General features: G+C 27.6%; 2 protein-coding genes across 2 annotated transcripts; one reads left to right on the top strand and one right to left on the bottom strand.

The window, feature by feature from the left end:
• The first annotated feature begins 489 nt into the window (after positions 1 to 489).
• On the top strand, positions 490 to 1,168 carry LOC136085115 (glutamic acid-rich protein-like). The gene is made up of 2 exons (XM_065806427.1): positions 490 to 890; positions 977 to 1,168. The coding sequence occupies exons 1-2, from the start codon at positions 496 to 498 to the stop codon at positions 1,110 to 1,112; spliced, it is 531 nt and encodes a 176-aa protein (XP_065662499.1). The 5' UTR covers positions 490 to 495; the 3' UTR covers positions 1,113 to 1,168.
• A 760-nt stretch (positions 1,169 to 1,928) lies between these two features.
• LOC136085518 (uncharacterized) lies at positions 1,929 to 3,973 on the bottom strand. The gene is made up of 6 exons (XM_065806831.1): positions 3,967 to 3,973; positions 3,649 to 3,840; positions 3,418 to 3,516; positions 2,330 to 3,054; positions 2,100 to 2,206; positions 1,929 to 1,972 (listed from the first exon to the last, which is right to left on the bottom strand). Exons 1-4 carry the CDS (start codon positions 3,971 to 3,973, stop codon positions 2,852 to 2,854), a joined length of 501 nt encoding a protein of 166 aa, XP_065662903.1. The 3' UTR covers positions 1,929 to 1,972; positions 2,100 to 2,206; positions 2,330 to 2,851.
• Between the last annotated feature and the right edge of the window lie 19,012 nt (positions 3,974 to 22,985).

Below are 22,985 nucleotides of genomic sequence, written 5' to 3' on the forward strand. Positions count from 1 at the left end.
AAATATTTGTACATTAAAACAAACGAAATAGATAGTATCGATTGTGATTACAGAAGAAGTTATTATAAAATAAATAGAGTCTTCACTTTAAAGTTTCAATGCAGCAAAACTGAAAAAATGGCATTATGCGCTTATATAATGCTCTACTTGTTTGGTATATGACTGAAAAAGATAAAAAAAACGCCCCAAGATAATCGCTTTTTACAAATTTTGTTTAAATTGCGTTTAAAGGTTTTTCTATTTCGGACAACATTATCAGGACTTAATGTGTTTGGAGCAATTGTGTCAGTTTATTTCTATAAAAAAATAGACATATACAAGAAAGAAAACTAGAAGAACCTTTTTAAAAAAAACGTTTTATTTTGTATTTTTTAAATAAAACTTTTAGTACTAGAAATATCGTTTTTATATTAGTGAATACACTTATATAATGTAAAATGTTAAATATATATATATTTTTAATTAAATATAAATTTTTTTAGCAAAAATAAAAAAATGGATAAAATATATTTAGAAGTAAACGAAGCTATAAGGAAAGAAAATGCAAAAAAAAAACAAATTTTCTACGATGAACTTTATGTTCATCCTGATTCGATTTTTAACGTGTACAACATTGATGTAATAGATGAAAAAAGGGAGTTTAGCGAAGAAAAGTCAGAAGAAGACGAGTTAGATTTTTTTAGTGAAGAAGAGTCAGAAGAAGACGAGTTAGATTTTTTCAGTGAAGAAGAGTCAGAGGAAGACGAGTTTGATTTTTTTAGTGAAAAAGAGTCGGAAGAATATGACTCTGATTTTTTTAGTGAAGAAGAATCAGAAGAAAACAAGTCTGATTTTTTTGGTGAATTCAGAAGAATAAACAGACAGAAGACAGAAGAAGAGTCAGATGAATGGTAAAAAACATATAAATAATTTTTAATATTTTGTATTTTGTATACTAAAGACTCAATTTAATAGTAAAATCATTTTTTCTTATTAGTGAAGATAAGGATATAGACAATACAGAAGAATATATGGACATTGATATAAATGAATATATGGGCGATACAGATGAACCTATGGACATTGATCCTTATATTGATGATCCCATAGAATATATGGAAGTCGATCCTTAATTTAAATTTATTGACTTTAACGAATTAAATTGTGAACCTATGAATCTAAATTAAAAATTGCCCAGTAAACTTTGTTATAAAATATTTATATATACTTATTAAAAGTTTATTGTTAGCAAATAATAAAAAAAATGTCAAAAAATCTTTATCAATGCTGCTACCCAGCTAACAATTAACGTTCAATGAACGTTGCCACAACGTTCGTTTAGGTTTGCGTAACATTCGTCGCGAATGTTACATGAACTAACTTCTGTGAACTCCGAATTACAGTTTTTGAACGTTCAATACGAACGTTCAAACAACTAACAGCGAACGTCGACCGAACATTCAGTGCAAACGTTACGCGAACGATATTTTAATAGCCCTTGAACGTTCACTTTAAACGTGAAATAACGAACATCGGACGTTTACGAAACGTTTCTTTTTTTAAATTAAATGTATAAATGCATTGATTTAAACGGACTTACGGTTTAAACTTATACATTTGCTAGTTTAATATTAAGAATAAACAATACAATGTTTTTTCTTAACATTAAACTAATGTTTAGCGTCAACAGAATCATTTTTTATTTAACAAGTACTAAATTATCATGTTTTACAACATAATTACTCTTAAGTTAGCTTATTTTATAGACCACAATTTATTCCATTTCAACCGTTAAGCCATAACTTGATGAGCTGTTCACAATTAACAAAAAGTTATAACAAAAAATACTACAAATAAGTAATGAAAAAGTTTATTTATTATCTATAAACCCGTAGAAAAAAATTTTTTATAAATCAATCTTAACTTATAAATACAATCAAAAATAAAAAAAAAACAATACATCTTTTTTCGGAGTATTTGTTACAACTTTTGCCTAGAAATAAATAAATAAACATTTTCTATCATAAAGAATAAATGAATTACACTAAGATCAGCATTAATAGTTAACATTAACTAAAAATGATCTTTACAGAGAGAAAAAAGCAATTCAATTCATGTACCTCATAGTTAACTCCTCCTGGTCGATTAGGAGCATGCTTTAATACCTCCCTAATCTCGTCCTCTATTTTTTGATCGTTAGCATCTTTGATAATTTTTTTACAAGCTTCTAAATGATTAATTTTAAATCATATATTTACAATAGTTAATAAAAGTAGTCAAAGATTAACTGCATAACCAATCGTTGCTTTTTAAAGTAACTTGCCTTATAAAAAACTTTGAAAAAACTTACTCATCACTACTTGGCAGAGTAAACAGCTCTCAAATGATAGTTTTCCTTTTCTGCCATTGAAACTAAACAAAGACCAAAGTTGGTTCGTTGCTGTTGTGCGCATAATGCGCCGAATCACATCTTCACAATTCCGGCCGCCTAGACTTCCAAAATAATTAATCTAAAGAAGCAATTATTGTATCTATATTTGCAAAAAGTAGCATATAAAGTAATATATTGTAATTATAAAATTATATATAATTTGCAAAATGCGTCTATAACATAATTTTAAATTGCTAATTGAAAGCTTATGTAAGCTTAAATAAATTTGTATATCATAATTCTTAGTATATAGTGTGTCAAGTTATCTAGTACTGTCCACCAAAACCCGTATGAATTTAATTGACAAAGTATGGCGAGAAAGAGAGTCAGGGGATGATAATATACATTTACAAATATACCACAATACAACACTTTGTAGAAATTTTGGTCTGTTGTCAACCAATGCATAAATAACGTAAATTAAACACAAGTAGTCCTAACTTAAATAATATTGACAATAATTACCATTTTTTTGCGACAACTAAGATCCTTCAACTTTATTTCAAGCTGTCGCAATTCATGTTCATTTTTCATCTTCTGGGGAAACACATCGTCAGAAACATCATCTCTGCTAACAGCCACAAGACTTCTCAGCATCGCTTTGATCTCCTCTTGATTTTCAATTATTATGTCTAGTTTCATAGCTAAATATATTTAGCTTTAAATTTATTTTATAGGATAAATTTGAAGTAAAAGTAAAGTTATAGAACAAAGTATAATCTGCAAACAGTAATCAGTAAGTATGTTGTTTTTTTAAACGAAATCTACATCTACATCAATACTCTATAATTAACTTTGTTAAAAAATGTTAAACATTAACCCTGGTAAAGGAAGATTTTTATTAACAAATTTCAAAGCATTAAAAAAATTGTAATAAATTGAAAAAAAAAACGATTTTACCTGTTTTTTTTTACTAAATCGATCATTTCCCCCTAATTTTCTATCTAAATTTCACAGATATCCCTGATTTGGTGACAACCCTGTTATATAAATTGAAATCAACAAACCGTGTGTTCCCGCAGTATTTTCACCTGCTCTACCACAATTTTTACTCTCTGTCAAACTTTTGACCATTGTCTCACCAATAAATGGTCTTCTGATACTGGCTATAAAATTTTTTTTTTTTTTTTTAAAGTTGATAAAAAATACCATCAAATTTTGTTAAATTTGTAAAATCCATAAATAGTTTGTTTAAATTTTGATACAAAAATAAATTAAAGTATTTAGCTTCTACCAACCATTTTCACAAGACATCCTGTCAGTTGATGCAATACGTGCAAGATTCACTTGAATTACAGATGCTAAAGGTGAATGAATAATATTTGCAGCAGCTGACACAGCTGCATTTCGCGCATGCTGAAACACTTGAGATGAAACAGCTGTTTGTTCCTGTAGGGATGCATTTGAAGACTGTAGGGAGGCATTTTTTCCTTTGAAAAATAATTTATTTAATATTATTATCATCCAACTTACACATTGTAATTGGTGGCTTTTATAATAAACATATGAATTATGAATTTAAGTATTGAATTATCATTAACAATATCAAAACAAACTTGCCATTGTTCTGTTTTGCACTATATTTTGGTGCAGATGGAAGGTTAATATTTTTGCTCAGAGGACTGTGATCACCTTTTCTGTAAAAGTTGTTTCTGTAAAAGTAACTATAAAAAGTAATACAATTTGTGTTACAACAGAATAGAATTTTAGTATTAGATAAATGTTAGTGTAATTAAAATCGTGCTACAATACATAACTTAATCAACTACATTCCAGATACATAGATTAGTGATATATGTCATAATAATGTGAACACATGTTAAATGTAAAATATTTTATTATTAAAACAGAAACTAACTCTTGCCTTTGCTTTGTTTTGCATTATACCTTTGTGCAGATATAAGTTGGATTTTTTTCCTTGGAGGACTGTGATCACCAGATGAGGTTTCTGTAAAATTAACAATAAAAAGGTAACAAATTTGAGTTACAACAGCATGGAACTATAAATGTTAGGTAATAAATGGTAGGTAAAATCATGCTACAGTATACAAATTATACAACTACATACCATCTTCAATATCAGAAGAAGTCTCTTTGTTTTTATCAGTATCTTCCACAATTGACATTACTAATGCTTTCTTAGCTAAATTTGATGCCTTGCTATAACTTTCCACTGGTAATATATAAACTTAAAATATACAATCTGCCTAAAACCTGATTCAAATATACTTACAAGAATAATGTAAAATTATTGTAACATTACCAAAACCTGATTCAAATATACTTAAAAGAATAATATAACTTTATTGTAACATTACTAAAACCTGATTCAAATATACTTAAAAGAATAATGTAACATTATTGTATTAAATATATTTTTATAGCTTTACATTTCTTGAATAGATTGCTTATACAATACGCGATATTTTAAAGTAAAACAATTTTATAGATTTATTACAATTTTATAAATTAGCATAATGCTAATGTTGTAAAAATGAATTTGAATTACCAAAATCAAATTTTGTATCAAAGTTTAGTTCAACCTTAAAATGCTAAACTTTTGAATTACCAAAATTTGACAAATAGTAAATATCACTACATGCAAGGACGTATAAATAGATGTACGTTTAACCTGTTGTTTAAAAAGCAGATTATTCATTTTTTAATCAGTGCTCATATAGCAAAATAACAAACTTGCAACTAAAAAATTATTTAAAGTCTTTACCTGCCGCCCCAAAAGTTCTAATTTTGTATAATGGCCATTTCGGATCAGGCAGTTCACTCTTTTTGACTCTGCATACTGGATCCTTTCTGGGCCAATAACCAAATAGTTGCTAAAACAACCACAAAAACATTCTAACACATGCGTTCAACAACATTGTGTAATAACTATCAATAATTAAATCTTTATTTACAATTTCTGCATCACTGTTAGAAATAGTACAACTATTACAAAACAGATAAATGCACTGCCTTACTAATTAATTGTAGTAACAATTTACCTCATTCTCGTAAACAATCCAACTTTTTGGCATTACCTCCACTGATTGCTCATCAACAAACTCAACAACAACAAAGGGACCGCTTCTCATTTTCTAAACAAGAAAAATAAGTTATTGCATCTTAATAATAATGAAATTAGATATTGAACTAAGTAATTAAAAAAGAAAAATTAAAACATAAGCGAATTGATTCAGTCAGATGAATACAACTTTTTTTCTAAACATATATTTTAAATATTAAGTTTTACATGTCATGTAGCAAAGTCATAAGTATAATTTTTTTCTTATTTTCTATTTGAATCATAAAAACCTTGCTTTTTACGGCCGTTGATAAAACAACTTTAATAGAAGAGTAGTCAAAATTTGCAACATGAACTCCAATTAGTCGAGAGTCACAAGGGACATCAAACAATGACTTTGTTCTTTGAAATATTCTGCAACGATATTGTTGCAAGTCAAAATTTGGATTTTCCCTTCTTTGCAAAGAACTTCACAGAATCTTCCATCATCCAACATATATGAATTGTTGGGGCGACTCATGCAAATTATTTTAGTGTGCAATTTTTGATGTGGGACCATAATATTCATTTCACTAAGACGCTTAACAACCTGGCTAAGAGGAGCTCTACCTGATCTTACTTTTTTTTTCAAAACCTGAAGATAGTTTTCAAAACTAAAACCACTGCACCTATCTACATTGCCATATCGTTTAGCAACTGCAACGAGGTGTACTAGACTGTGTACATTATAAACAAGAAACTGTGGTCCATAAAGATCTTTAGCTTGATCGACAAAATATAAAAGTAATTGGTGCGCATAAGTTTCATATTTTCTAACTAACCTTGTACTGACTAATATAGATAAAGCTACACTTAGAACTAAAAAGTGTTGAAATAGGTCTTTTCGCAAGATGATTTTCAGCACAACTTTTCCAGTATACAATAAAAATTGCCTATACTCGGTTGCTTTCCAAAAATTAATTTCATCAAGAGAACGTGGCTTCCTTACAAAATCTTTGGGTACACATTTTTTTTAATTCAAGCAATTTAGCACTAATACCATTCTTATGAGCTGCAGATATTTTTACTCCTTTTTTGTCAGTATCTCGAATCCAGGTCACCAACAATTTTCGCATTACACCAAGACAAGACTGATGCATATAGTCAATTGGAAAATCCTCAACCATATCTATAGATAAAACACAAAATGGTGATGCCAAACCATTATGGTGATGATTTGCATTTGATTTTTGACGAAAAGAATGATCATCTCTCAGTTGCAGTCCAATAATTTTTGGATATGTCATCCGTCTTTCACAGTAAAAAACTTTTTGGTTACACTTGTTGCATCCGTAGTAACCAGAATATAGTTTTACACATTTTATGAAACATTTAGCAGGCGTATCACAAACAACAAACTTTAATATTATGCTTATTCTGTTTGCATTATACTCCAATCCATTTTCAAGCAAGCTTCTCAGTTCTTCCACTGCTTCATTTAAAAACTGGAGGTATTCAGGTATTGCTTTACCGTAAGTCAATGCTATGGGAAACACTATGGGAACAGAGCTAACATTAAGAATAGAACATAAAATTGGCAACATGCATGCTTTTGTGCTCCTAAAAAGCGGAAGCCCATCTATATTCAGAGCAATTTCCAAGTCTAATAAATTGTTTAGCTTGTCCTCTTCTTCAAGACGACCTAGTATTTGTAACAAATTTTTTCAATTCCTAGATAAACATATTGCATGCCAGATTTGCAATAAATCTCATGAGTTCTGCATGTTTGCAACAGAGTTCTTACTGTAGCTGGTAATTCAGGGTGTCCATTGATTTTTAGTCGCTTTAACAAATCATCACCAGCATTGTGTTTTACATCAGGGAACAGTTGCATCCATTCTTTTATGCTGTCACTGAATGACATACTGTTTTTATGAGTTGAGTCAGAATCTGAATCAGATTGAAGGGAAAAATTTTTTTCCGAGTTGCACTTACTTGATACCAATTGATTCTACACATCTAAATGAATATTACTAGAAAATGGACTAGCCACACCATCATTGCTACAACATAAAGTTATTTTGTCAAAACAATATCTTTCAGTGTCACTGTCGCTTTGACTGTTGTTTTGTTGTTGCAATTGTTGTAAAAGGGACCTCTTAGATGCCATCCACTTTCGTCTATATATCTGACGATTATTATTGTTTCGCTTCATTGCAACTATTTACTTGTATAACAATATAATCAAAATAGATACTACCAAAACAGATAATGATTTAAAACAGAATTGAAGTAGTAAAATATAATCATAAATATTTCTATATATATATATATATATATATATATATATATATATATATATATATATATATATATATATATATATATATATATATATATATATATATATATATATTTATAACAACAATTATAAATGTATTCTTTAAAATAGAGTGCTCAGTGTTCTTAAAAGAACAGAGCAATAACAAATTATTAGAAATCACTTATCAATTTCAATTTTTTACACAATGTTGCGTCAATTAATAATATTGACGAAACATTGACTTTTCGTCAATAAATAAATTGACGAAACATTGACAATGTTTCGTCAATTTATTTATTGACGAAAAGTCAATGTTTCGTCAATATTATTATTTGACGCAACATTGTGTAAATAATTGAAATTGATAAATGATTTCTAATAATTTATATATATATATATATATATATATATATATATATATATATATATATATTTATATATATAATATATGTATATATGAATCTATTTAAAAACCCGCGTTAATAACATGTTTTGTATTGTACATAACGCGTTGATAAGTTTTATTACGCGTTTTATTTAATGTTTTTCCGCAACACACAAACTATGACGATGACCGAAACTCCAAGGATAAACATTAACATTCATATATATATATATATATATATATATATATATATATATATATATATATATATATACATATATATATATATATATATATATATATATATATATATATATATATATATATATATATATATATGTATATATATATATATATATATATATATATATATATATATATATAAATATATATATATATATATTATATATATATATATTTATCATATATATTAAATATATATATAATATATATAATAAACATATATATAAATATATATATATATTTACTATAGTATAATACTATTATAGTGGGTTTATAATTAATTATAAACCACTATAATAGTATTATACTTATATAATTATAGGTATATAATATATCTATATAATATAGGCTAAAAATATATAGGTATATTATATAGGTATTTTATATGTAGGTATAAGGTAGAAATTTTGTAATAGTATTATAGGCTATATTATTATAATATATTATAATAATTATAATAGTATTATACTTATTTAAATATTGAAATAGGTATAATACTATTATAATATAGCCTATATTATTAATATAGGCTATATTACAATAGTATTAGACCTGTTTCAATAGGTATGCCATAAGAAATTTTTATATTAAATAATATTACGTATTACATGTATTATAAAAATCTTAAATTAGGATTTTCACCTTTTTTTCAAATAACTTAGTACTTCTTTCGCGTGACTCGAGTAAATTTTTTCGTATATTTAAATAAGAAGCAATCGGGAATGAAGAACTCGCCCAACCAAATATAGAGCTCATAATAATACAATTTTAGAGAACATTCGTGGAACGTTCATACAATGTGCTCGAACGTTCGCAACGTTTGTTGAACGTGCGTGAACGTTTTGTGTTAGCTGGGTATTGCAATCTTCCTTTCGAATTGGAACTTTTGCTCAACCATCAACAAGAATGATGTGTTTTGAAATATACAAATGTTTTAGTTGTGGAATATAAATGTTTAGTTTAGAAGTTCAAAAATTTGAATTTATCATGGATGAATTTAAAATACTTCAACCCAAAACCATACCGACTAAATTGTGCTTTTTTTCAGTAATCAAATACCAAAGCAACTCATGGATAAACAGGTTATAGAATGTTTAGACTATTTTCAAAATAAATGGAAAGAAATTTTGAATATACAAAAAAAGCTTTGCGAGACCGAAATTGAAGTTTGTCATATTTAAATTTGTCTACGAACAACTGTTTTCTCAGTGAAACAAACTTAGTATTAAAGTTAAAGCGTTAACCAAATGACTGGCAGAAAAAAACTAATAATTACAAGAATCAAAAAAAAAACCAAAAATTAATTATTGAGATCCTAAAAACTCCAAGAATGGTGTTTAAAGGTTATATAAAGACGTTTAAAAGAAACCATTAAAAACGATTCGCAAGATAATTATCAAGAAATGGCAAAGTACCCCGGTACAGAAACTAATATTATTGAATTTGATCAAATGGATCTCAGATTACTTTCAAACAAACCATTTTATATAAAGCCATTTAAGACCCAACACAACATTTGAAAGAACCTTTTTTCATATATAATATTAAATAGACATTTAGTTTTCGAGGGTCAGTAACAAACTCTAAAATTTCGCTTTATTCAAAAATTTTAAACCCAGTATTATTTTATTATAGAAAACACATTTATGGGGTATATATTAAGGTGGAACGATTTTCATAGCAAAAAAAAAAAAGAGTTTAAAAACCAATATTACTGAGACACGAATCAATGTCTAATAATCCTAACATAAAAGTAAAAAAATATTTTTTGACTTTGATGAAATCTTGAGGGTCCTCTTTAGAATGTAAATTCTTGACAGATCCTAATATTTTTGAATTTTTTTTTCTAAACCATATCAACCTTGGACTTAAAAAAAGCTGAAAAAAATGCTTATTTCATAGATAATAATTTTATTAAAAAAATTTTTTAGTAAAAAAAAATTCTTGCAAAAATATACCTAAAAACCCCCGTTTTGTTGAGGACGGGGGTTTTAATGAAAAAAACAACTCTACTTTTTTAATTTTAATTTATGAATAAAACAAATATTATTTTCAAAATCAGCATATTATTTTGCTTCTTTTAAATATCAAGTTGATATAGTTTAGAAAAAAAAAATTAAACAATATTAGGACCCATCAAAAATTTAGAATCCAAAGAGGAACCTCAAGAACTCATATAAACTAAAAAAAAAAAAAGGTTTTTTTTCACCAAAAGATAATGATTTGCTGCTCAGGCAAATCAAATTTCAAAAATTTTCAAAATTGCTCCACCCTAGTACATATCTATGTTAGGTATATATATGTATGTTAGGTATATATAATAATAATAATAATAATTAGAGATTAAAGTGCCATTATTTACAACAATCACAATAGTGATGAAGTAATTCAGAAGCACTAAAACAAGTTGGCTATGAGTTTGAAAAAGTGTTTATAAAAAGTTCATATTTTAGTCTTTTTTTAAATGTTTCTAAAGAGGTTGAGTTTCGTGTGTTCATAGATAAACCATTCCAAATTCGAGGTGCAGTCATACAAAAAGAATTTGAGCCCAGAGAAGTTTTTTGTTGACGACGTGTAAGTTGACAACTGTCTAATGATCTAGTTTTTTGTTTTGAAGTTCGGACTTCTAGGAGTTCAAATAAATATGCAGGAGATTTATACAATAAAATTTTGTATGTGATAACTGATATCTTATAGATTATTCTTTGATTTATTGGTAACCAATGAAGTGATTTCAGCACTATTTCTGAATTTAAATGAATAGGAGAATGGAAAACGATTCGAGATAAGCTATTTTGAATTCGTTGGAATTTTTTAACATTTTTTTTATAAGTACCAGATAAAAGACTGTTACAATAGTCAAGCTGAGTGTTAACAATGCCACATGCAATTGTATTTGCAGCTTCTTTAGTCAGACATGGACGATTGTGGCGAAGTGCACGAATATGGTAATTGCAGGATTTAATAGGGTTGTTTATGTGCTTGTTCATAGAGAGCGATGAATCTAGGGTGACGCCAAGGATTTTTACTGAATTTATCGTTGTTAGTGTTGTTCCAGAAATAACAATTTTTGAATCATTTTTATGCTTGGTAATTTGTTTTCTAGATCCAAATAAAACAGCTTCTGTTTTATTTGGGTTGAGCAGAAGTCCATTTTCTAGAAACCACTTCGTTACTGCATCAGCACACACATTGATTTTATTAATGCTATCTATGCCTGGGTTGATGACAGTATAAAGTTGGGTATCATCAGCATATTGATGATGATTGGTACCGAGTTTAGCTATAATACGATATATAGGTGAAACAAACATGGAAAATAGAAATGGGCCTAATACACTACCCTGTGGTACTCCTGTTGAACTTGCTATTAGTCTAGATTTTGTTGATCCAATAGAAACAAAAGATTTTCGAGAGTGCAAGTATGATGTCTGCCATTTTAGTGCAATATCTGTGACACCAAATTCATCTTTAATACAAGAAATCAGCAGGCTGCAATCAATTGTATCAAATGCTGAATATATGTCAAGAGATAGGAGAATAGTGTTCAAAGCATCATCAATGTTTAGCAGGATGTCATTGCATATCTTTAATAGTGCTGTTTCGGTTGAGTGATTCGATCTAAAACCAGATTGTAAAGGATTGAAGTTAATAGATGAAGTTACGTGTGGAAGAAGACGAGATAATGCAAGCTTTTTAAGAATTTTGGAAATTGTATTGAGATTTGATATTGGGCGTAGATTTGATAAGTCAAATTCTGCTAGTCCTGATTTTTTGGGAATTGGTGTTATTTGAGCAACTTTATATGAGGCTGGGAAAATTCCAGATTTGAATGAGAGGTTAGCAAGGTGAGCTATAATTGGACTGAAAAGTTCTGAACAAGATTTAAGGATGTATTTTGGAATAATATCAAGTGGCGATGCCTTAGGTTTGAGAGCTTTGATTATTTTTGACACATCTGTAGGTGTGACTGTACCAAATGTTGTTAAAATATTTACCGGGGGATGTAACTCTGAGATGAATTTCGATTTTGGATTTTTTGCAAGCCTTTCCTGAATAGTACTTTTTATACTTTCAAGTTTGTTTATGAAATATTGACTTATTATACTGCATTTTGCTTCTGGTATTGTGTTTTTAGTTTTAGAACTATTTGAATGTAGTAATTTCTTGGCAATATTCCATGTTTCTTTCTGATTACCATATGCTGAATTTAGTTTTTCCTTATAATGATTACATCTGGATTTATGAATTGCTGCTGATGACTCGCGGCATGCAATTCGATATAGTTTTTTATCTAATAAGTTTCCAGTTTTTTTATAACAACGCTCCAGTTTACGACGTCTGATTTTTTTATACTTGGCATCTGAAGATAACCAATTATCATCATGTTTACCAGGTCGCATTGAGTATTTTCGAATGGGTGCTAAATGATCGAGAACAGCTGTTATATTTGCTCTTATTTGTTCAGCATAATCATCCACATTGTTTTCAGGTGATAAGCAACATGGCATTACTTTCAGTTCGTTTATAAAGCATGACAAGTTTAATTTTCTAAAGTTTCGTTTTGAAAACCAAACAATTTTACTATTTAAAGGTTGATGATAAAGTGCAACCCGAATCATATAGTGATCTGAAATACCCTCATCAGTTACTTGAATATTGTTGAGTGAAATGTCATCATGTCGATTTATTACTAGATCAAGCAAGTTGGCTATACCGGTAGTAGATGATATGCGGGTTGGAGATTGAACTCTTTGTATCATGTTGTAGGTGTCTAGAATCTCAGCAAGTCTTGGATTGCAGGTTGTTGGAGTAGTACCTGGGCAGTTAAAGTCACCACACAGAAGTATTTCTCCAGATAATGTTTGAAGTTCTTCTAGGAGATCAGATAATTCGAAAAAGAAAATATTTGTCGGTATGATTGGATTTGATCAATAAATAGCAATAATATTGTAGATATTATTTGCCAGATTTAGTTTGGCAGATGTACGTTCATAAGACAGGCAGGTAGACAATAACGAGAGTGGTTTGATATTTAAGTTGTCCCGGTATATTATTGCAACGCCTCCTCCACGATGATCTGATCGACAGTATTGAATTGTTTTAAAGCCTGTTGGGGCCATATCTTCTTGAATTGCAGGAGGGTCGTCTGACTTTATCCAAGTTTCAGTGAGTATAAAAATATCTAGAGAATGATTATGCACTATATCATGAATGATAGCAGATTTTTTTATAGCAGATTGAACATTTTGTATACCCAAGTTTAATGTAGAGGATCTTTTAATTTTTATATGTAAATTATGCTGATTTGATTTCAATCCATTTGAGTTCACCTGATCGTATACCCCAATAATATTTTTTTTCCATTATGCACATTGTATCGTTGCCTCCCATTTGCTCCCTCGACTTCATGAGCAAGTGCTGCGTTTCTAGAATTTCTAACTTTTCTGAGTTCACTGTCGAATAATCTCTCGTTTGCAGTTTTGTCTTTGTTAATAAAGATATTTTTGAAGTTGATATTATCATTTAACTTTTTGGAATTTTTAATCGAATAATTTTGAGTTTCTTTGTTCTCCAATTCGACTAAGATGAGGTTAGGTGGTCCTTCTGGTCTTTTAGTATTTTTAGTTAGTCGAATTATTCTTTTTGTTTTTGTTATTGAAAAATCTGGTTTTATTGCTTTTAGTAATGTTTCGATGGTTTTTTTATCCTTTTCTTCATTAATTTGTTTGTCTAAAGTAGTATGATCAGCTACCCCACTTATAATGATGTTGTTTTCAATTCTTTTTTTATTATAAAACTCGTTTGTAATTTTGCCATCATTACCACTTCAGTTTCTTTAGGTTTTGATTGATTTTGCTGAATTGATGTTGCTTGTGCATATGTGAATATTGTTTTTGGTTTATTAGATGTTGCTATTGAGACATATGTATTCTTTTACAGAATTTTAATTTGTTTAATGAAGCGAGACCAAAAGTATATTAAGAATAAAAAAATTCAAATAGGTTCATAATAAATGGAAACAAAAAACAAACCATTACAACAATTTCAAACAACCTCAACGGTGGCAGTAATTCGGTTTTTAATCCTTGTTTTTTGATAAATGAGGGGGTTTTAATAAAATGTTAATAAAAAAATAGGTTGAGGTGGCCCAATGGTGTTTTGAGTAAAGGGTGTGAGGGTGGTAATAAAATGTTAAGGTGTGTAAAATATAAAAAAAGTTGAGAAAAAGAAATTGCTAAACGCCAATGCGCCTTGACGCCCTCGTTAAGTAAAAATAGGTTAAGGTGTAAAAATTTTTATTAAAAATAGTGTTTCAATAAAACGTTTACAATTTTTTGTCTAAATATAGGGTAATTCTCTTTCACAAAGTTTTCAAAAGTCATGCTTGGGTGAAATTTTTTACCGATACCAATATAATGACGATAAATGTTAACTTCTTCCAGGAAAGTTTTGTTATATTTTCGAGCATGTTCCATATAATATAGTACTTCTTCAGGTGTCAATGCGATTGTGCCTTCAACGAGACATTCACAATTTTCAGACATTGTATTAGTCATCAAAAAAAGTTACATTTTTTATTAATAAAAAATATAAAAAAATTTACATTATGAGTTCAAATGGTGATGCATCACAGATCCATTTTTCGTTTTCTGGATATGATATTTTATGTTCTTTATTATAACCATTTTCAAAACATTTTTTGAAATTTAATCCTTTTTTTTGTTTCTTTTTTGTTTTTGGAGGGATAGCGAGTTCGAAAGGTTTGACATCATGATCAGTTTTCCATATTTCTTCTATAGCATCATTATTAGTTAAATTTGTCATTTTAATCTAAAAAAGATGAAAATTAAAGTATAAAGTTTTATAAATATTACTAATAAAATGAGTTAATAAAATAGAATAAAAAAAGACAAAAAAAGTAATAAAATATACATATTTCTAAATAAAAAAAAATAAAAAAGTTTTTTTTTTATCAGTTCACAGGCTTGACAAATTCCACATCTTTTAACGCAGAAATATCTCCCGTTATATAAACGTGATCTTTTTGGATTTTCTTGATTCATTTTTAAGAAATAAAGATTCATCGCTATAAAAAAGAAAAAAAATTAACGTTAGAAAAAAAATATACAATTAATTAAAAAAATGAAAAAAATATATATACCCCTTATTCTGTTTCTCAATGTTTTATTTTTCTTTTGTTTAATTGCATAACCATAAATCGTTTTCATTTTATTATATTCTAGCTATAAATATAAAATAATATCGTTTATATGTATAAATTTATGATTCATAACAAAATTATATTGATTTAAAGCCCAAATAAAGTAATTTTTTAACAAAATTCAAAACTTTTCGTACTGTTTATTGGTTAAAAATTTGTGATGATAATGTGAATTCAATACTTCAAATGAAAGAAACAAAAAACTTTGTTGATTAAAATAAAAATCTAAACTATCGCAATATATAGGACAAAAATATGCGCCATTGTTTGGATTAACCGAGTCATTATATTTAATGAGTTTCGTATCAAAGTAACGTATAGGCATTACACTCGAAAGTTTTTCTTGAAATAATTTCTCTTCTTTACGAATTCTTTTACATAAATTTTTTAAGAACAACATTTTTTCGTGTTTAAATGTTAATCTTGTTTGCAAGCAAAACCCTACTGTTTTTTCGTAATGAAAATTGTATTCCTCAAAACTTTTTCTTTCTCCTTTCTTCATTTTATTATTAGTTAGCTAAAAAATATTTAAAAAATTGATTTACAATATTAACATGAATAAAGCAGTTGTTCATATATAATAATATTGCTCTTTTGTCCATTTTATATATTCTAATATTAAATAATACAAATCTTTCATCAAATGTATTTCTAATCGATTTTTTGGAAAAGCCATATACGAAATTTCTGTAAAAAGTAAATGAAATAATCTGTGTAGGTAACATCTTTGAAGATGAAAAAATAATACATTTTTTTTTCTTCCAAAATGTCTTCAAAAAAATACGTTTTTGCGATAACTATAAAATAACAACCTAATGAAATTGCCATCTTTCCATTTATTCTCTTTCAGTTTGGTTCTATCAAATACAGACATGATTTTATTTTGTAATTGTTCAAATTCGTAAATTATTCTTTGATGAGCCGAGGTTCTTTTACATAAATCTTTAAAGGCTAAATTGGATTGTCTTTCAATGGTAAATTTGTTTATGTGATCCAATCGAAAATCGTCATATTGATAAGATAAAAAGAAAAATGTTGTTCGTGTGCATAAAACCAAATCAGTGTTTCGTGTTCAAAGTAGTGTATGCGAATAAAAATGTTCTGCAAATAATCAAAACAACGTTTATTTTCATTGGTGATTTTACTTTTAATTTTATTTTTTGAACGTTTATATAGGAATTCGTGAAACGAACGAAATTCTAAATCGATTATTCGACTCACATTACCCCAGTTGCTTCCCATGTCGATTTTTTAATTAATAATTTAAAAAAAGTAATGCAAACATGAAATAACAAATAATAAAAAAATACTAGTGATTATAATCAGGTCCTTCGGCTATTTCAGGTGCTTCAGGTGGTTCTGGATAGGGGTTATAAAATTATTATTTTTTTTTTTTGTAGTCATTATAGGTCCCCGAAGTCCTTACGGGCTTATCACAGAGCACCGCGGGAGAGCATTTAACAAGAAGTTTACGCCTCCTTCCGGACCAATGTCGCTGTTGGCTGGAGCTGGCGTCGAACCTGGGACCTCTGGGTTCTAAGCCAGAACTCTAACCACTCCGCCACGGCTGCTCTAAAAATATTTTTTTTTAGTTATTCTAAAAAACTAATTTTGAAAGTTCTTCCTGCTTGGCATGGATGACTTCACTTGGATAACATTCGTTCGCTGGTGAATAAAGAGGTAGTATATATTTACTTTTTTCACAAGATATAGCTAAGTTCATCGATTCTTCGTATGTAGGCAAACGAGGTATTTGGTTGTAAAATTTTTTGTAGATATCTTTACGTCCTATAGCATCGCTAATTTGTAGAATGTAGTACAATTTACTTTCCATGCTTTCATGCATTTTTCCATTTTCATCTTCGATTGTGTTTTCTTTAAGGTATTCCATAATATCAATAGCTTCTTTTAACTTTTCTTTAACACCTCGTGGTGTTTTTAAGATAAATCTAATTTGTCTAACATTATCTCTAGTAAACTCGTTTGCCATTTCTCTGAAAATATCTGAAGGATTCATTTTTTTAGTTAATCTAAAAAAATAATTTTTAACATATATAAAATCATTACATAAAAAAACATATAAAAAAGGTTATATAAAATAGAATAAAAAATTGAATAAAAAAATGACAACTTTTTCTTACAAAAAAATATATTATTGAATAGTAATCGTAATAAATAAGTTATTGTTAATGATAAATTGTTTAAGTTCTTCTTGTGAAATGTTATTTGGGAAACCACAAGCTACATTATATTCTTCTTTAGGTTTATTAAAAGAATCCACGTTTAATGTTTGAATATAATTTTCACTCGTAATAGTGTGAGCAAAAAATTTATTATTATTTCTTAGAGTACAAATCACTTTTTTGGTGAAAGGCCATTTTAAAGCATCATCAAGGTCTCCTCGAATTAATTGCAATTAGATGGCTACATTGTTTACATTTGTGCTTCGTGTATAAATTTTCTCGCGATTATGATATCCTTCTGGTGTGTAAATGGGTTGTGAATAATAAACTTTGTCTGATAGTAGTCTTAAGTCCATTTGATCGAGTTTGATAATTTGTGTTTCCTTAAAGATGTGTAGTATTACTTTAATTTCATTGGAGTGTTGAGTTATTTTTTTTAATTCCAAGAATTCTGTAATGTTTTCTTCAACAATTTGATTCAGTTTTGTCATTTCGTTATTAAGGTTTTGAATTTCTTCTTGATTTGCTAAAACCATCATGTTATCATAAACGAGATTTTTTAATTCTGACATTTCTTTGTTCATTCCTTCAAGGGATTGATGTAGTTTAGTAGTCTCTTCTTTCAGTTTTTTAATTTCTAGCTCTTCTTCTTTTTGTTTGTTCAAAATTTCTTTACTATTGTCAATCTGTTTAGCTAGAACTTCTTGATGATTTTTTATACCAGACATGATATGGTTAATAGAAAGATTCAAATAATTTAAACTTTTCTTTTCATCTTGGATAACTTGCTCGAAATATTTATTTTGGTTGCTCTTTATAATACTGAAAATAGATTACAGAGTGTTCATAGTAGTCTTTATTATCCACTGCGGTATTACAAAAACAGCATATTTTTTGAATGTCTAGAAATTCATAATCGCATTCGTGATTTAATAAATCTTGAACTTTTTTCTTACATGTAAAACATTCGTGTGAGAATTGGTTTGTAGAACATTCTAGCTGGTGTTCCATGAGTTGTTCTTTAGTAAATTCTTCATCACAAAAACAGCATGGATATATGTTGGCAGCCATTTTTATTAGTTGCTAAAAAAATAACATATTTATTTATATAAAAAGCATAATAAAAATACACTAGTCTTTTTTTACTAAAATTGACAAAAAAGATTTACCATATATAAAAAATTAACTATCATTACAAATAAAAAAAGTAATAGAAAAAAATTGTTCATTTCAATATCAAAAACAACGTAATCATTCAAATTTTCAGCAAAAATATTGTTAAATGACACACTTTCTACTTGTTATTCTTCAAATACATTTCCAAAATCTGGAACATATCTTCGTATTTTTCATTATTAGTTGTCATAATTTAAGTTTGCTAAAAAAATATATATTTACAAAAAATTATAAATAAAGTTCACGTAAAATCGTCCATTTTATTGTTGACTTCGTTTATATATTGCTCTTGATCTATTTCGTTGATAATCTCGTGTATCTCTTTTTCTATTTCTTTTATTTCTTCTTTTAACATTTGTCTTTTTAATTCTTTTATGTATTCATCTACGTCTATTTTGTTTGTCTCTTCTTTTTCTAGCATTCTTCTATATATTTTTTTATAATCTTCTTCTGCCATTACTTCAAGTTCCATCTCTTCTTCTTCATTCTTTCTTTTGTTAACGAAAACAAATCATGAAGACAAACAGAAAATTCAATTATAAATTCTCCAGAACTAATAAAAAATATATAAAATATATATTAAAAAAATATGTATAAAAAATAAATAAATATAAAGAAATATTCTTACCACCCACAAGCTTTGAGAAATTCTTTCTTTTTTTATTATTAATATATTAGTTAGCTGAAAAAAAAGATACTATACAAAAAAACATACTAAAAAAAGATTATTGTAAAATAAAGTTTTTTAACATTTCCATGGTTTCTTTTAAATTGTTTATAAGCTCTTGATTTGTTTCTTTTATAGAAATGTCAATCAACCAATACCAAAGTGCGCCATATAAAGCTTTGATTGCATCGATTTCTAAATAGTGTTTTTGAAATAATATATTTAACACTGTTCTGTTGTTTTGAGTTTGATTAGAGTACTATTCATTTTTTTTAACTAAAAATAATGTTTTTTTTACAAATAATTTAATACAATTAATTTAGACTGAGATAAAATAAATAAAAGTTTTTATCATTATTATCTTTTTCCCATTTTGTTAAAATATAATATAAATGTTTTATCGTTTTTTTTTTGTCCGTATTTGGTATCATAAATAACGTTAAAATTTGTTTCATTTTATCAAAGTTTCTCATGTATTTACAGTCAATTTTTTTAATAATATTTCTTTTAAAGTTTAAATAAATTGCCAATTGTTTCCAATGGTGATGAAGTTGTTTAGCCATATTATTTATTATTTGTTTAATCATTTTTTTCTATTATATAATAAAAAAATAAATATAAAAAATCGTGTACATAAAAAGTAGAATATATTCAAAAGAATATAAACAAATAAAAAAACTATTAAAAATTTTTTTCTAAATATAAATATATATAAATTTTTAATCCTCTTTTGGTTCGGGATCTGGACTCTCTAAAAAATGGAGCGAGAGTATTAAAGAAAGTTTTCATCTTTTTTTTATAAATAAAAGTAGCAAAGTTAAACTTAGGTGGGGAAAAGTCCCAGTGGGAAAGCCTCACTTCTCTATTTTGAAGCACGAAATTTTGACAAAACTTTTTTAAATTTGCCAGTCTTTGTATTTCTAAATCTATAAGAAAAAAAATAGTATTATAGAAAAAATATTTTTTATATTTTTATGTGTAAAGGGTGATTATAATTACCTCTTTGGGGGTTATAGGCAAAGACTTGATTGACAAAACGTTTTTTTCAATCTTGGATAATGAAACAGGGATTTGAGTGAGTATCGTTATAAATTCCATATTCAATTTTATTAATAGATTTATAATTCATTTTTTAACTAAAAAAATAATAAGAACTTGGTTCATTTATATATAAACACCATGTTGTTTTTGTAATAAATAAAAAATATATATAAAGTATAAATAAAAAATATCATTTTTTAAATAAATGCCTAAAATAAGGTATACTCCTTGACCGTTAAATATTGTAAATATGGCTCGAACAAAAACAACAGTACCTAGAACAAAAAAAGCAGTTCAAACACAAACTAGTACAATACAGAGTTCAACATCGACACAGGCTGAAAGCGAGTATTTACCGAGCAATTGTAAAAGAATATTTTCTTGTTTACGAAGAACAAATAATAGATATAAAGATAATAAAAACAAACCGCAAACTTGGAAGAGTCGGTAAAAGAATCAAACGCTGGGTTCATACTGCTGAATCGTATGTCAATATTAAACATCAATTTAAAGAAGCAAGATAAGACGAAAAAATAGAAACAAATAATATATTTATATTTTTTTAAAAGAATACGTCATTTTTTTAAAAAGAAATTGCTGTTTTCTTTTTTTATCGTATAGTAGACGATTTTTATTCTTTCTTTTTTTCTAAAAAAAAAGCATAAAAAATAACTTACTTTTTTGTTTTCTTCGTTTTTAAAATGAAAATTTTTTTCTTCTATTTTTTCTTCTTTAAGGTCTTTTTCTAATTTAAATAATCTCGAGTAAGTTTCTTCATCATCTTCGATAAAGATGATATTTTTATCGCTAAACTCTAATTCTTGTGGAACAAAGTTGTTTTCCAGAGTTTTGATTCTCTTTATAATTTTCGTTCGAGCCATTTGATTTTGTTAGCAAGAAACGCGCTGATTTTGTATAAAATTTAATCTCTACAGATTATGTTGAATAAAAGAGTGTGATGTAACTTTATGTAATGAAAAGAGTAAGTGATGTAGCTATATGTAATGAAAAGAGTAAGTGATGTAACTTTATGTAATGAAAAGAAAATGCTGTGTCATGTTAGTTAAATTTAGAAAGTCTTAATAACACTTTTATGAATAAGAATAAAGAGATTAAAAAACGGAGTAAACTACTTTTTAAAAACTCTACGAATAAAAAAACGTTGCGATAAGCGTTAAAATAACAATTTAAATAAATTCAAACTCCATGAACCATCACGTCAACGTAGCATAGTGCATTCGCATTCCGCACTATGTTTCAAACGCCATGATATTTACCCACCGTGGGTTCAAATCTCGCTTAAGGCATATCATATCATTCTATGTTAAAACAGGGATCGCTCATACCGCTCACTAATGTAATGTCTAGAACGTTTAGAAAGTTCTATGTAAACACAGGGGGTACTAACATCACTCACTAATCAGGGGCCGCTCATACCGCTCACTTAGACATTTTTATAAGGTTTAAACCTAATAAAAACGTCCAAAAAACGTTTTAAAAACGTACTGTGCCCACTGAGGAGTAAGCAGGCTAAGGAAATCAGGCAGGACTAAGTAAGTTAAGTAAGGACTAAGTAAGGTTAAGTAAGTGAAATAAAAAACGGCAGTAAAAATAAAAACACTATAAGAAAAACATAAGTAAGTAGGCCAACTAAGACAAATTAAAGATAGAATAAGTAAGGTTGTGTCACGATGACACCATGTTTTTTGTCTTATAAAAAAAAAGATATAAAAAAACCAAGTCAAAAAAAAACACAAGTCAAAAAAAAACCAAGGCAAAAATGGCTTCAGATGACATTGATTTTTCGCGTATGATTGTAAGACGAAATTTATTTTCAAAACCTACATTTTATAAAAGTAATTTAAGACCAAAATATACATCTAAATTACCCAAATACACAGTGGATGGGAAATATCCTTTTCATAGAGATGCTTTTTTTGAATTTTTTGATAGGACCTCATTCGATGAAAATGAGTTAACAAATCCTAAAAGACGAAGAAGTGCTAAGAAAAACTTGAAAAAAATAAAGCGTCAAATTTGTAGAAAAGCACTGATGTGTTATCGAAAAACAAAAAGAAAGTATGTAAATAATAAACAGAATCGAGAAGTGAATCGAGTGGGATAACCGATATATTGTTTTGTTTTAACAAAAGTCGACCGTGATAAACAAAGAAACGAAGTATTTAATATTTTAAAAAAAATGAGACATAGAAGACATAGGAGACATAGGGTTAAAAGAGTTACTTTTATTCATAGAAGACACTCACCCCACCCTAGACCTCATCATCCTTTAATTGGTAGAGGTCGAAATAAACTGATACAAGCTCGCGA

This window comes from Hydra vulgaris, chromosome 09 (assembly GCF_038396675.1).
Source record: "Hydra vulgaris chromosome 09, alternate assembly HydraT2T_AEP".
In the NCBI taxonomy this organism is placed as follows: domain Eukaryota; kingdom Metazoa; phylum Cnidaria; class Hydrozoa; order Anthoathecata; family Hydridae; genus Hydra; species Hydra vulgaris.

Bases quoted from the DNA above. Each gene is read 5' to 3' on its own strand.
- LOC136085115 (XM_065806427.1), top strand. From the start codon at position 496: ATGGATAAAATATATTTAGAAGTAAACGAAGCTATAAGGAAAGAAAAT. The intron at 891-976 runs GTAAAAAACATA...TTTTCTTATTAG, and splicing joins GAAGAAGAGTCAGATGAATG to TGAAGATAAGGATATAGACA.
- LOC136085518 (XM_065806831.1), bottom strand. The intron at 3,517-3,648 runs GTTGGTAGAAGC...AAAATTTTATAG, and splicing joins CAGGATGTCTTGTGAAAATG to CCAGTATCAGAAGACCATTT. The intron at 3,055-3,417 runs GTTTGTTGATTT...AAATATATTTAG, and splicing joins AAATACTGCGGGAACACACG to CTATGAAACTAGACATAATA.